The sequence below is a fragment of the Scomber japonicus genome, chromosome 20, assembly GCF_027409825.1.
Source record: "Scomber japonicus isolate fScoJap1 chromosome 20, fScoJap1.pri, whole genome shotgun sequence".
In the NCBI taxonomy this organism is placed as follows: Eukaryota; Metazoa; Chordata; class Actinopteri; order Scombriformes; family Scombridae; genus Scomber; species Scomber japonicus.
Genome location: NC_070597.1, coordinates 7,223,780 through 7,240,099, shown reverse-complemented (window position 1 = coordinate 7,240,099; position 16,320 = coordinate 7,223,780). Strand labels below are relative to the sequence as shown.

Genomic DNA, 16,320 nt, shown 5'->3' with positions numbered 1-16,320 from the left:
ACAAATAATCAAGCGAAAATCATAATCAGAAACCATCCAGAAATGTGTAAGGCACAATCTTGGTATTTAACACCCAGAGTGAGATGTTGCTCAAGGCTCTGGGCACAGTAGAATATTTTAATGTTGTACTACAGGTTGATCATGCTCACACACAACTGGTTGCAATGTTACTGTCTGATATGCTGTGATATGATGGGTCTTATGTTGACAAGTGTAAGTGTATATAGTGTGTATCTTTTACCTCATGTCTCCCTATTGAGTACTAAACCATTACAACACTTTCAAATGACACTAGAGTTTAGCTACCCTCAAGCTACTTAGCAACTATTGATTATTACTGATAAAGTTAATCATTGTAGCTTGAGTGATTTACTGTTATTATTATTTTTCATTTTCTCACCTTAATGTCTAACCACTAGATACCCAGGTACCTCTCTGTAGTTATACAGTTTTGAATAATTGAATTTGCCAAGACATCAACCCTGGTTATAGCAATGTCATCATGTGCCACCTGCTTCGCCGCCTTGGATGTCCTCAACTTGGTGATTCAAAGCTCCCCATCGAAGGCGAGATTTGTATCAAGTGGGGGATATGTAGTGAACACAGCATCAGGACGGCTCAGAACATCCTCTGGTCAGAGTCACCTTTGACCCTCAGATGAGGAAATTGAACCAGTTCTGATCGAGACAAACAGGGTCTTTCTCTTGGACAAACAAAGATCCATTAACATTCCATGGGACAGAATCAAGGCTTTGAGCTAATTGCAAAGGGACCATTAAGTGATAATTCACCGTGTAAGAATGAGCCAGTTTGTCCCCCCTTCCCATTCTTCCGGTCATAAGGTTAACCCGAGGCATGGAAGATGGCCTTTCTCACCCCAAACCCGGAGACTCTGGTCTTATGAGGGGTCTCATGAGAAGCTTGTAAGCCATCCAGTCTTCCAACGGGCAACCAAGGGTGAACAGAACTACATAAAGTAACGAAAAACAGACGTGGTGTCTCCTTCGGACGTCACAATTTATCAAAGAGACTCCTTCCCCTCAGAGAAGAATCACACAAACAACGGTCGTAAACTAAAAAAGGACACATTCCTGAGTTCTCCCCCCTCTGTGCCTCCTGAAACCACACAGAGCATGAAAGTGAGAAAATTAGTGTTAAATACTCAAGTAAGAACATCTTAGTGAAAAGTATGGTTTAAACAATACCAATTACTTATATCATTATCAATTACCTAAACCTCCACTGTAACAACTATTACAGCGATCATAGATAAATGTGTATTTGAAGAACTGTGATTATACTTTCTTACTTACTTTAGTTTACTTACTTACTAAATTTTGGTATGAAAATGTTTGTTTAATGTGAGAAAGTGTTACACTGATGTTATGCTTACATTTTGGTGATAATCAATTATCTATCATGGAATAAGTAGAATAACTATGTGTTATGTTTGATAATATTAATCCTCTTCAGGTTTTAATGAATGGCAGCTTGATGAATCAAGCTGATGTCATATTAATAACAGAATAATACATCCTGTGTTCTGTGTTAATAGATTATAGTATGCATTTTATAATCAGGATTAAATACTGAATGAATGATGATGATGAAAAGTTACATGGTAAAAGCTGGAAATTAGATCCTCAGAGTAGCTGTGATGAATCTGATTGGCTGACACAACAGCCCTCCCAAGGGACAAAAACCAGCTGCACGCTGTCTCCGCTCTCTTGCCTCTTGCTCTCCCCCTCTTGTCCTCTTCCCTTCTTGGTCTTAGCATGACCTGAACCGGACTCAGCATGACCCGAACCAGCGGTCTTGCTCTGTCCATCTTTTCTTTTTTCACCTCACACATTCATAGTTTAATCTTTAGTTATTCTTTATCTAAGTTTTCCTAAGTTTTGTAATCTTGTAACTTTCACCAGCAACGTCTAGAGAAAAGGCCCTTTAAGTAAACACGTCATTAAGTTTTGCATTCAGCCTGTTTTTAACATTTTTGATGATTTTGACGCTGAGATCTCTCCAGAAAGAGAACTAGTTAAATTAGACCTTTCCTCCATCTTTCATCAACCCGAGAGAACTTTTGAGCAGACAAACGTCTGTCAACCCTACGACTCATCATAACCGAGAGGAACAAAGTCGGCCAGCGGACAACGACCGGAACCAAGGCAGTCTGACGAAAAGGCCAGGCCAGCCGACCCGGACATCGAACCCCGCCCGGACCTGCGACGCTGTCTGAGATTTTCCACTTGGGGTGCGTACGCGTGGTTCTGCAGGACGGACAGCTGAGACCCTCCACGGATGAAAGTAGGATCCAAACATTGCATTAATCAAGGGTTGATGTCAGATCGAGTAATTCAAATTTCCTTTAAAATTAAGGCTCAATAAAACTTATAGACTAAGTTTCTTAGCTTCCACATAATTACATATCTTTCATTTAAGTTCATCATTCACCATCATCTTTCATTCATGTTGCTATATCGAGTAACCTCTTGAATTCATATTGTATTGTACCATCGCATTTATTTATACATCATTTGCTAGTAGTGTGTAGTTAATAAAACCCATAAAACTCAATCAATTGTGTATGTCTATTCTTTGAAGTGATACAGGGGATCTATTGAACCGTAGAGCCACGAACTTTAGATATTTGACTGATTCAGAAATGTATTGATTTATTAATTATTATGATTTATTGCTTTATTAATTGGCTAATCAAACAACCAATTAAGTAAAAATCTTTTCCTTCATACGAAGGTGGTGCCCCTTATTACGAGAGCTATTTTCAATATCTTTAAGATATACCATTCGACGCTACAGATCTGTTAATCACAGCTGTCAATCAATGCCCCCCCCCCCACACACACACACAATAACTTCCAAAATGACCACCAGCACACTTATTAAAGCCAGATTTTAGTGATTGAGACCATGACGACTCAAGAGTAGTTGAGGCTCTTTGAATGGGATTTGGAGCCAGCATCCAGCAGCCATCTTTAAGCTACTTCCACATTAGCTTCACACTCAATTTGTGCTTGTTGCCACTTGCTAAAGTGTGCCTAAAAGTTGTGAGTGCCTGTATATAAGTGTGATTTTCCCTCTCAGATTGTTTCATTTGAATAATGAAGAGAGTCTGAAGAGAGCAAGCTATTCAGTATTTCACAGAAAAGAAGCAAAGAGTAGAGAAAAATCTAAAACATAAACATAAATCTGTGTATCTGAATTAGTTTGGTTCTTATTTCTTACCCAGACAATCATCTCATGACCCTCTAGGTTTATCTCCCAACCCCTTGTGGAGGAGTTATTAAACACAAGATATAAAACTCCATTATCCTTTTATTGGTTCAGTTTTATCTTAGTATTCTTTTTGCTGCAAGTCTTATAAACAGTCTTGCTAAAGTAAAGCTGCTGCGTGATGTAAATACTTACCTCTATTTTTAGTCACTTAAATGGTCCCAAATACCAAGAATAACACATTTTATTACTCATGAAATCATTAGCTGTGTTTTTGTGTAGTTGCAGGTCATAGTTCAAGTGTTGCAACAGCATGTGAACTGTATGTCAAGGTGATGTTATACAAAGTCTCAGATGAATATTCATGGGTTTAGTTTTTTTGTTTTTTTTTTAAACTTGAATTTATATTCATGAAGTTGTGGTTGTAGCCTCTTGTCCTGTTTCTCTGACCTGTGCACGTCTTCTCTCCATCTTGAATATTAATGGCTAAATCCAAAGCTCAGTGGGGGAACCTCATTAAAATAATATGAAGAATGACAATCACTGATTACATTTCCACCTACATGTAGAGCCTACAAATCCAAACCTGTGCTTTGGTTCAGCATTTGAGTGGCAGGTGGATAGTAAAGCTAAAAGTAAAGCTCATTTTAAAAATAGTAACAGTGTGTTTCTGCCTTGCACAAAACAAACATGTCCACATATTTGAACAGACACTTTGTTTATGTAGCTGCACATCAAGCATGCCCTTTCCTTTCATCTGACTGACCTCCACTGAATCCTCCTCGCTGAAGCCTTCATATGACAGAAAATCTAATGCCTTCAAATAGCAGCATCCTGCCCAGTTTTCTCTTCATGTCTTCTTACCTGTAATCTCGCCTCCACTCCTCTTTTCCTCTTTTCCTCTGTCACTCTCCGCCTCCATTCTTCCACATATCAACAACTCAACACATGCCTCTTACACGCCACTTTCCCCATTCATCCAATCCGTCTCCTCTCCTTCTCCTGATCCTCTTTGCTCTCTCTCTCTCTCCCGTGCAGACCAGTTCCCCAGCCTGCAGAGTAAAATGCGAGTGGTGCTGAGGGTGGAGGTGGAGGCTGTTAAGTTCCTGAAAGAGGAGCCTCACCGCCTGGATGCCCTGCTGAAGCGCTGCAACACCATGACTGATGCGCTCAGCACGCTACGCAGGTACACACACATCAAACACTTCTCTGTTAACTCAGATAATGCTTTACTTTTTTATTGCAGTATTTCCTCAAATAAAAGATGGCGGTCAATTAAAAGTTTGGACAAATAAAAGCTGGCCCTAAAATCGGGCAGGGTGAGATAACAAGGGTGCTTGGTGCCTGTTATATAATGTTCATGCCAGTTAAACCTGAATGTGTTGCCCTCTAGCAGACTGTCACAGCGGTGGGAGAGGAATGTGGAGGTGTAAATACGTGGCGCATATTTTAATAATAATGACAGCAGTGACTCCATGAGCAGCGGTAACCCGGGTGACTAGACTAAGCCGGCAAGTTTTCATCCAATGGATATATTATCTGAGCTGGATACCTGAGAGAAAAAATGGCATTCATTCAGTCCAATAAGGATTGCTCAGCTGGTGCATACTTAAAAAAACATTTCTAGCTCCTGGGTTTACATCCACATTATGTGGCCCACTGAATATGTGCAGTAGTGTTTGCCCCGCTGGGACTCTCCACAAGTTCCTGCTCGACCCATAGACTTCATATTGTGATGATGTTACTGTTTTGAAATCGCTATTCTTGACTTGAGGACAGTTTTACAAATATAAAACCTCCATGGATCAAAAATTCATAATAAAAAAGGGTCATAATTGACATAATTTAGCTTTCCATACATCTATCGTGGTCTATGTGGAAACTACTCTTTGGGTGGCAGGTGTGATTTTTCACTGTAATACTGTGAGTGACCAATCCAGCTCTTATAATAGAAGAGTCATGACCTACTATAAATAATCATCTTCAAAGTCCTGTTGGAAAAGGTTCTGTCTGAATACTGAGAGATAAGATCAGAGGAGGTTTACACTGTTTTCATAATGATGTGTCTCATGCTGTTAATAGTGAGATGATCTGGTCAGGAAGAAAAGATTGTATCATCAACGCATGTGGTTAATAACGATGTTGAGAATCCGCTGATGTCTTGGAAATTGTCAATTCAATACCTGAGTTTGTCCTTTACTGTTATCCTTTTTCACTGTATTGTTTACATTATGTATATTTACATATTTATTATGTCCAAAATGTAGTAGCCTGTGGATGAAGTACTTTTGTATAAGTGTTGTCATTGAAATAGTTATTTTAATATTAGTTTATCATAATAAGAATAAATGCCATTTATCAAGTAATACATTGAACATTTGATCAGGCTTCTAAAATGCATGAAATTTCTGCTCTTCTTTGTTTTATATTATTGTGAATTGAAGATGTTTGGGTTTTGGACTGTTGGTCAAACATTTGAAGATGTCACTTTGGGCTCTGGAAAATATTTTTTGAGACAAAACAATTAAGTTATTAATAATACAAAGTGAATGTCAGATTAACTGATGCCCAAACTTGAAGTTGAAGTTGTTGTAGTTTCCTGATTGTTTCTCTAAAGCAGTCTAGGAACTTCATGGTGTTCTGTGTGTATTGTAGTCTTTTGTATCCCTCCTACATGTACAGACAAGTCACCGAGGGCATGTGGAAAGGCCCTGAAGATGTCTCCAGCCAACAGCAGAAGAGAGCGGAGGACCTGAGCCGCAGCTCTGACCTAGATATCCTGAACAGCCCTCCTCTCAGTCTCACCGACCTGAGCACCAGCGCCGGCCTGGCCAACTGGATGCCCGTGTCCGCCGGTGACACGGATGCTTCGGGCCCCGAGCAGGACATCCAGTCTTCGATGACCTTCAGAAACCGGGTTCTCGATGATCTGCCGAGCCGACGTCCTGGCGATAAATCTGTGTCGGCCGAAGTCAGACTGGTAATCAGCTGATGATTTAGGGGCAGTGTGTGGTTGTGTTTTAAATGAGCTTTTCTTCATTTTTAATGGTCATTATGCAACACCGTGTGTGGAGATGTCAGGGCGAGCCAGATTGCAAACCTCCATTTACATTTGAAATTGCATCTGAAGGTAGTTAGATTTCCTATTGAGACCCGGTGAACACGCTAGCAGCAGCAGTTACTTAATAATCCCATTTGTCCATGTAATATTAGAAAACACAATGCATGAATGCGTCTCCATTATGTTTCTGCAGCTGCGCCTGTTAGCAGTTTGCATGTCACAGCCCATTATTCGTCTGTATCTGTTTATACGTCAGGCAGCAGAGCGGGACTGGGAAGAGAAGCGTGCCAGCTTGACCCAGTTCAGCGCCCAGGACATCAATCGCTTGTTGGAAGAGACCCAGGCTGAGCTGATGAAGGCCATCCCGGACCTCGACTTTGCTGCCAGGCACATCAACAAACCGGCAGTGCCCCCGAAGCCCCACATCACCATCCCAATAACCTCCACCACGGTCTCTTCTCCTGCAGCTGGGAGCACCGGGACCACAGCCACCACCACCACACCCAGCGGGGACCAGCAGCCCGGCAAAGTGCAGCTGGCTGCCCAGAAGCTCAACAGCATGGAGGGGGGCGGCTCACATCGAGGGTCTGGTGAGCTCTATTGTCAGTCGTCAATAAATTCTCCTCATGCACATTTAAATGAATTTGTGGTAAGAAGAAGAATACATTTACACACTGATGGATAAATTAATCATAATAAATCTCCCTGGTCAGCCTCTATTCCTTTAACCCTTACATACTGTTCATACTTGGGCATTTCACATTATCCCCTCATATTTAATATTAGTATCTATTAGGGCCCAACCGATACTGGATGTTGGGGAGTAAAATAATATTGGCAGATAATATTACATGTACAGTATAATAAACTTAAAAACACATTTCTTTTGTGTAGTGGTCCCCAAAAATGTAGTTATCACTTCTGCTATGATACTTTACAGTTTAACAATAAACTTTACTGTATAAAATGACCTTCACTGGGATTTTATAATGCTGCATATAGCTATGAATAAAAACATATATCGGCACATGTCATACAACATATTCACCAATACCTATATGTCCATGATATGTGGATATCAGCTGATAATATCGGCTGATTGATACATCGGTCAGGCTTTAGTCTCTATGCATAATTCCCAACCCACAAATCATTCATGTGTACCTCATCAATCATTAATAGATTGATGATTAATTCTTAATGATGCTTGAGACTGTAATCTTTAGTTTTTTATGTTTTTTGTTGATGGAGAAAAATATATTTACAATCAACATAGAACATAATACTTTTAATGACTGATGATGATGATGATGATGATGATGATGGATAAACAGTATTTTTGAACAGTGTTTTCTTTATTTTTTTGAATAAATATGAGTCAAACACTCCCATCGTAGTCTAAGTCTGCGTATCAGCTCCACAAAAACATTTTTAGACAGTTGATTTTTGTATACGAGGATAAATTATCAAATTTCTGGCTAAAAGGAAAGTTTTAAAGTGTTTTTTTCTTTTCTCAATTGTAAAAAATGGGTCGAATTAGACCCTGAACAGTATGTAGAAATTAAGTTACTTTAATTTTTAATTTTTACTTTAATTCTTGATCTTACAATAATTCAGCATTCCAGTACATATTAATAATCCATACATTTACAACACAGACTATTCATTTTAGAGTGCTTTAGTTCTGAAAGTGTTATTCTCTGTTTCCAGTTGACCTCAATGTAGCTAGATACCGCACAGAAAAGCCCTCCAAGTCTCCGCCTCCACCTCCACCTCGCCGCAGCTTCCCGTCGGTACACGGCCTCACCACCAACCGCACCGGTGATGTCATCGTCACCAACAAGAATCTGAAGGTGAGATGCCTTTAGGAGCAGGCGGAATTTCAGACATCTGTTCTTTTACATGCATTTCACGCTCAAGTGGAGTCACGTACTGTAGAGGTTAATGGAAAATAAGAAATACTGACAAATGATGGTTAATACTCTGAAATTAGTATGAAAGTAAGCATGAAGGCCAAGCCAGGAATCTTTTAGAACAATAGTCACGGTATGAACTACTAAGCCAGATGTTTGCTGCTGGAATAACAGCTGATAAAAGCACCTCAATGCCCTCCTTTTTAAAACACTGACCAGGTTTGTATGAGCAACAAAATAAACCAGCAGCCTGTGATTTCAATTAAGGCGACAGCAAGAATCTGAGTGAGCCATTAGATTTTGTCATTTTGCATCTGTTTCAGTGACATTTTACAGGTGAACCACACCTCTCACAGCTGCTGGAGGTGTTTGTTGAGCTTTGCAGCGGTGTGTCTCTTTCCACACTGACAACCTCTCTCTGTGGTTTTTTATACTAAATACTACAAGATGTTAAACAAAATATAGCAAGAAAGCAGTAAATAATCTTTTAAACCCTAGATATGTTCAGTCAGTGAAGCCTCTAGTTGCCTCTACAGTACATTATGCAGCTTCACTTTGTAAAACAATCTCGACGGAGCATTTTCCAGGAGACACGTTGGATTCTGACCCACATATTAAGAAGCCAGACGCTCTCATGTACAACAGAGTGAGATTCCTGTTGTCTAGGGGCGGTTTTAGGTTTGGTTGTCAGGCAAAGCACAGGCTACCACTCCTCTAAAGCCCTGCTGATCTCTCTCTGTGGAGAAACTCGCTAAGCAGAATTCACTTTTCTGTCCAGAGCATGGTCTGAAATCTTTAAAGCACTGACTCAACAAAGACCTGTGACTGAATGCAGGGCAGGTTTATTTGTATGGCGCCTTTCAACAACAAGGCAATTCAAAGCGCTTTATATAAAACATAAAAAGACTAAATGTGGAAGATTTACAATATAAAACACTATAAAAAGGAACATTTCAATAGAATAGAGGTTTTTTATTGGTATATTTTGGCGCAGATGCTTCTATATTTCAGCAGTAAAAAGCACCCTCGGGATTTCTTTACAGCTTTCTGTCGAGCATCATGTTGTGATAACCTCACAATCAGTCAAATAAAAGTGGGAAGATATAACAGGCAAATTTTGTGTGGTCATTTCAATTTATTTATTTGTTATTTTGCCGATATATTCATACACAAATCCTGTTTTTTATATTGGTAATGGAGGTACTCTGTTAAAATGATGACCTTAAATCTAAAGGAAAACATGCTATTGGCTGTGCTGGATGGATAAGTCTCCCTCCTGCATCATAAACATTTTACCAAAAACATTTTTCTTTCTTAAACTTCAATATTGTGATTTTCTTTTAGCCATGTTTGCACAATGTCAGCCATTTTTTTCCCACCGCTTTGTTTCAGACTGAAACTGTCAACAACTATCAGATGGATTGACATGAAATTTGACACTCACATGCTCTTCTCCCTCAGGAGGAACTGTAATAACTTCGACTATCCCTTTACGTTTTTTTTTCCCGTAGCGGCATCATCTTGTCAAATGAAGCTAAGTGGAGCCTCTCAGAGCTCCTAACCACAGCTCTTTGTCTTATTAGTAGTTACTTCATGTCTCACCTCCATGCTGAAGTTGTGCTTTCTCAGCTTTCTTTCTGCACCTTGATGCTACAATAAGCTCTCCTTGTTTACTTCTGGCTCCTCTGTCAGTTCGAATAAGCCAGTCTGCTGTCCTGTGACCTTTATCAGTAATACACCCGCAGGAGTGCAACGGATTGAAGTTTCTGTTGTTATTTTGGAGCCGTTCTCAACTAGAGACACCAAAGTACATAAAACTCTATTAGAAGCTTTCAGCTGTTTGCAAACCCTTGAACAGAGGTAGTGTTACAGTAGAAGTTGCTTTTAGTTGTATGTCCAAAGCTAACTGACTGTCTTGGCTCCGTCTGTAAACATGATTCACCAAACTAGCTTTTCTTTTTTTCTTATAGATTTTATTTATGAGTTTTGCATTTTCACAACATGGAGAACAAAAAAGACAGAGCGACACAACAAAACATAACATAGTAAAATAATGGAGAAAAACAAACAAACAAACAACACCCCCCCCCCCACACACAAATTGAGCGTCAGGGGTTAAGTCCATATAAGGACTTCCTTCCTTCCTTCCTTCCTTCCTTCCTTCCCTCCTTTCCTTTCTTCTTCCTCCCTTCCTCCTTTCCTTCCTTCTTCTTCCCTTCTTTCCTCCTTTCCTTCCTTCCTTCCTTCCCTCCTTTCCTTCCTTCTTCCTCCCTCCCTTCCTCCTTTCCTTCTCCCTTCCTTCCTTCCTTCCTTTCCTTCCTTCTTCCTCCCTCCCTTCTTCCTTTCCTTCCTTCTTCCTCCCTTCCTTCCTGCTTTCCTTCCATCTTCCTTCCTCCCTTCTTTCCGTCCAGCTTCCTCTCTTCCTCCTTTCCTTCTGTCTTCCTTCCACCCTTACTCCTTTCTTTCCTTCTTCCTCCCTTCCTTCCTCCTTTCCTTTCTTCCTCCCTCCCTAATTTCCTTCCTTCTTCCGCCCTTCCTTCCTTCCTCCCTCCCTCCTTTCCTTCCTTTCCTTTCCTCCTTTCCTTCCTTCTTCCTCCCTTCCTTCCTTCATTGACTTAAGACAGAGAGGTCAAGGAAGGTCAGGAAAAAAAAAAGTTAACCAAGTGGATTACAGCACATTACAATACAATGCAATACAGCATAATACAATATAGTCCAATTGAATTAGGTCCCAGTGAGACGCTTCTCATTCCTAATACGGTCAATAAAGGGTCCTCAGACATTAAGAAACTTTTTAGACAAGGTGACCAAAGTAGCTTTTCTGACTCAAGTTTGGTGCAGCAAACCTTGAAATGTAAACATTGATGTGCTGTAATAACTCAATCTGTAGATGCTTGAATGTCTTTATTTTGTCTTTGCAGCTGGAAGAAGATGGTGACATGCCTAAAACTCTTGTAAAGCTTAGACGGACCGCCTCTGACACCCCTCGACCCGCCTCGACCCCGCCTGTGATCGCAGCATCGGCCATTCAAGACGAGGACGATGAAGAGAGGATTATCGCTGAGCTCGAGGTAAGATAGTTAAACGGCGGTGTGTGTGTGTGTGTGTGTTCCTCATTTCTGTTTTCATGCACATTTGATATCAGTGTGATAACATGTCTTTGTCACACTCTTCCGCAACAAACCGTGGATCAAAGATATTTCAGAGAGCACCTGTAAAAGATTCCCCTTGTAATAAACCGTACAGCACCCTACCAAAGGCCACACCCACTCCTCCATGCACCTTTGGGTCGTTGGGCAGACAGGTAAATTTAAAAGTCCTCTGCCACACCTGTGGATTTTGCCTTTTAATTCTTCTACCTGTTGCTGTTTTCCTCCCTTTTATATTCACAACTTTGCTTACCATAATAAACCTTTATACTCACTAACACAGTGTAAGCACCTCTATTCAGTCTAGGAGTCAGAGTGCAAATGAAAACTCTTGAAGCAGCACAGGAAATAAATCCAGTAGTCAGTAATGTAACCTTGATTTTTTTTAAAGACATGTCCAACACGTAGAAATCTTTTTAAAAGTATTCTTTCACTCCAATGTCAAAGTGTTAAGATTGTGTTAGAAAAGAAAATTGCTCCGAGTTTGTCCTTTAGAGAAAATCTAATTATAATATGAGCTCAATTTCACTTGAATAGATAAAGAGGAGATGAGTTCAATGGAAAGAACTCAAGCAAATACAATAAATGGATCTGTAGAGTCTTAGTTAGTTTTTTGGTTAAATATGTTGGGTTATCCCACATGACATTTCAAGACAATGCTATTTATTCAAACACCAAAAAATATACAACACGTACAAGTGGGGACCCCAACATTTCTGGTCCAGTATTATCTTTCTAATCCCCTTTAAAGTGCTCTCCTTGAGATGTGCTACACTCATCTTTTATCACTGGGTCCAGAGCCTCCTGTGATTCTTCCTGGATTTCTTCCACGATAGCCAAGCTTCTCCATCCCAAATTTTACTTTACACCGAGCCGTAGGGATACACTTCCTAGCACTTCCTAGCAGATTAATCCCATTACTCCATCATACTCCCGTGCTGTCATTGGCTTCCAACAATTTTTGGGCTCCAACTCATATCTCCTGGGATCTCATGTAGAAAACCAAAAGGAAAAAACAACATTGTATTCACATTACAGGAGACAGAAAGAGGTATAAATACTGTACGTCATTGTATTACATCACATAGCATGCAGTGTGGTTGCAGCTGTAGGTGCTATACTGAACTTCTCTTTCTAACCTTGTTAACAGTTCCTCTCTGCTGACTCAGCCTTTTGTTTCCTCTGAACACCTTACACATGATATTTGTGAACTTAAAGTCTTTTTTGTGTGTGGCTTTATTCTCTCAGTTAACCACTGCTGTAGCTTTGTAAACATGCACTCTTGTAATTGATGGTGTGAGTTGCAGTGAGTCAGCGTGGACTGAAGCAGATGATTAGTTTTGCCTGGCAGACTTTGAGCCAGCGAAGGGCAAATCTTGACAGCTCCGGTGACACATTTTTAGCTGAGTAAAGAGGTCTTGTTTTTGTTGGAATTATCACACAATGGCGTTAAGAAGGTACCTGTCAAAACGCAGGAGAGCGACAGGGAGGGAGGGAGAGAGGGAGAGAGAGAGAGGGTTGGGATGGGCACTTCAGAAATGTTTCTCTGAGACAATCTATTTCAATCCAGACCCTCTTTTTTTTTTTGTACTGGCTGAAGGCATTTAGGGCACAGTGCTATCTTTAAAGTTCTTGCCAACAGTGATCAGTGTCAGCAGAATAAAAAAGGAAAGATAAGATCCTAATATTGGTCATTAAAATTATATTTCCCGTTGTAGAGCGTTTTCATTTTCAGTGCACATCCTGATTATGAATTCATGAATGGTTTAGAGCCAAAAGTAGACACTGCAGGGATTGTCTGTAACATTGTTTTCACTTTGTTTGTTTGTTCAACATGAACTTAAAAAAAACACAGATGTGAAAAAGCAGGAGCTCAATTCCAAAGGGTTGAAACACAAGAAAAGAATCACACAGTGACAAAAGACATGCACGTTGAGCCAAGAGGCTTAGTGTGTGTGGCTCCTCTTGATTTCAAAAGCAAACAAACAACAATCATATAAGCATCCGTGCAAACCTGATTGTACTGTTATTGATGCAAAAGCAATCAAACAGTTGGCGATGAGGAAGCTTTTACACATTTTCAAAACTCTCTGAGTAAACTCTAAAAAAATCAGTAAGAAACTCAGAATTTGGCATTTAAAGTTCTTAAAGACACAGACCCAAGCTTTTCCTCATTTGGTAATTGTTTATGGTGCTGTTTAACCCTCCTGTTGTCCTCGAGTCAAGGAAGGAAGGAAGGAAGGAAAGGAGGAAAGGAGGAAGGGAGGAAGGAAGAAGGAAAGGAAGAAGGAAGGAAAGGAGGAAGGGAGGAAGGAAGATGGAAGGAAAGGAAGAAGGAAGGAAAGAAGGAAGGGAAGAAGATGGAAGGAAAGGAGGAAGGGAGGGAGGAAGAAGGAAGGAAAGGAGCAAAGAAGATGGAAGGAAACGAGGAAGGGAGGGAGGAAGAAGGAAGGAAAGGAGGGAGGGAGGAAGAAGGAACGAAAGGAGGAAGGGAGGAAGGAAGATGGAAGGAAAGGAGGGAGGGAGGGAGGGAGGGAGGAAGGAAGGAAGGAAGGAAGGAAGGAAGGGAGGGAGGGAGGGAGGGAGAAGGAAGGAAAGGAGGAAAGGAGGAAGGAAGATGGAAGGAAGGAAGGAAGGAAAGGAGGGAGGAAAGGAGGGAGGGAGGAAGCAAGGGAGGAAGGGGGATAGAGGAAGTACAGATGGAAGGAAGGAAGGGAGGAAAGAAAAAACAGTCAAAACAGACGGGGTCAATTTGACCCAGGAGGACAACACGAAGGTTAAAATGTTATATTATTATAATTATATTACTATTTTTTTATATTGAAAAATGGAGAATTAACATAATGCCTGCCAGCAGATGTGCACACTTTATGTTTAATTTGTGGCAACAATATGTAAATAATATTGGTTTCAGGGCATTTAACAATTATTTTCTCAATTAAAGCTTTTTGTCTTTAAAATAACAGAAACAGCTGCAGGTGATGTCTTCAGATATCTTGTTTTCTCTAATTAAGAGTCCAAAGATAATGAGTTGACTATAAAGTATGACACACAAAAACAACCTTAATCTTAAAAAATCTTAATATTGAGAAGCTGCAACCATTGAATAGTTGTTATTTTTTCATAATATTTGCGATAAAAATGACAAAATATTATTTGTTTATAAAAATAATAATAGCCAGTTCAAATTAATGCAAATCAATGCACAGTGGAGCATGTATTTAGACATTGCTGCAGTACTTTCTTGTTATCTTATCTACCTTCAGGCTTTCATACTCTAATTTAAAAACAAAAACTTCCGTCAGCTACCTGAGTATTTGTACTGTACCACAGTTCTTTTGAGTCTTTGTCCTCCAGTTCTTGATTATCTTGCTTTGCTTATAAGCATAATGGACAAAAGCATCTTTCAAATGACTAAATGTGAATGAAGTCAGTCAGTCAGTGCTGCACATACGTCATCTACGTATATTTGCATCATTTAAAACTAGAGCTGTGTTTGATGAAGGGAAGCTTTTGTGTGGCTGGTTTTCTTCATAGAGCTTGGTACAGAAGACAGAGTACTTGTGTTTGCAGCGTAATGTGAGGAGTTTTGTTCTTGTCACTGCTGCAGCTGCACTATAGAGCTTTTTCCTCAACCCTGTCTAACACCTCTGGGATGAACTGGAACTAGTTTTAGAGTTCAGCCATCATTTCTGGGTGTTATACTTAGATGTTCACATGCTTTTGGCCATGTAGTGACCATTTATGTTAGTGGTCACTTTAACCTTCCTGTCGTCCTCGAGTCAAGGAAGGAAGGAAAGGAGGAAGGAGGAAGGAAAGGAGGAAAGGAAAGGAAGGAAAGGAGGGAGGGAGGGAGGGAGGGAGGAAGGAAGGAAGGGAAGAAGAAGGAAGGAAAGGAGGAAGGGTGGAAGGAAGATGGAAGGAAAGGAGGAAGGGTGGAAGGAAGACAGAAGGAAAGGAGGAAGGGAGGGAGGAAGAAGGGAGGAAGGAAGGAAAGGAGGAAGGGAGGAAGGAAGGGAGGAAGGATGGACAGAGGAAAGAATGAAGGGAGGAAGGGGGATAGAGGAAGTACAGACAGAAGGAAGGATGGGAGGAAAGAAAAAACAGTCAAAACAGACGGGGTCAATTTGACCCGAGAGGACGACACAAAGGTTAAAAAAGCTCATATTTTAATGGCATTTCTATTAATACCCACCCTCTTTTTTTTGCTCCCACAGAATAGCAGTAACTCTCCAGGGCCGACGAAGGGTCCCACAGTGGCAGCCAGGCTCAAACACCTTCAACAGGGCAGCCTGGAGAGGCCCAAAACCCGCAAACAGAAAGAGGATTTCCCCAAAGTCCAGGGCCAGCAGCAGGTATTCCACTTCTAAAAACCTCCACCTCTGATGCTTCGTCTGACTCTCCTCCTCTCTGCTGTCACTTCAAAAGGAGGTTTCCCCCCCTGCGACTTGGCCCTACCAGCAGACAATATGAGATAACACAAAAACCAGAGGGGGAACTATCTACAAAAAAACATTGATTTTTACCAGTTCTTGATGTGTGTTTTGACATTTGAGTTACTGGATCTAAACTAGCTTGCTTAGAGAACAAGTTTTTGTCGTGCGAGTATGTCGATGTTTTGATTTCCAGAGGAAGGTCTTGGTGGTGCTTTGGACTGATTAAACTAGCTTTACTCTAATAATAATAGTCAGATCACTTCAGATACATCCTTTTTGCCTCCATTGTTCGACATAATCTTCAATAATGCCACGGAACGATTTCATATCTCATGGTCAAAGTGGTGATATTTCAGCCATGTAATCTCTCCCTGAATCCTCACCTCTCATCTCTCTCTCTCTCTATTTCTCTCTACTCATCCAATAATTACCTCATGCTGCTCTTTTTGTATCACCCATCCTTTAAATCTCTATAGGTTAGCAGTGGCAGTGCTGAAGTTGTTGCACGGTATTTTACTACTAACAACGTG

The 16,320-nt window shown here is 40.5% G+C and overlaps 1 protein-coding gene across 1 annotated transcript in view; it reads left to right on the top strand.

Moving 5' to 3' along the window:
* LOC128380936 (SRC kinase signaling inhibitor 1-like) overlaps positions 1-15,775 on the top strand; it is a 77,373-nt gene extending 61,598 nt beyond the window's left edge. Inside the window, exons 13-19 of the mRNA XM_053340828.1 lie at positions 4,270-4,417; positions 5,887-6,211; positions 6,549-6,882; positions 8,003-8,145; positions 11,127-11,276; positions 11,402-11,509; positions 15,572-15,775. Coding sequence (XP_053196803.1) covers positions 4,270-4,417; positions 5,887-6,211; positions 6,549-6,882; positions 8,003-8,145; positions 11,127-11,276; positions 11,402-11,509; positions 15,572-15,724 — 1,361 coding nt within the window. The 3' untranslated portion in view covers positions 15,725-15,775. The remainder of the gene's footprint in view (positions 1-4,269; positions 4,418-5,886; positions 6,212-6,548; positions 6,883-8,002; positions 8,146-11,126; positions 11,277-11,401; positions 11,510-15,571) is intronic.
* Positions 15,776-16,320: the final 545 nt, after the last annotated feature.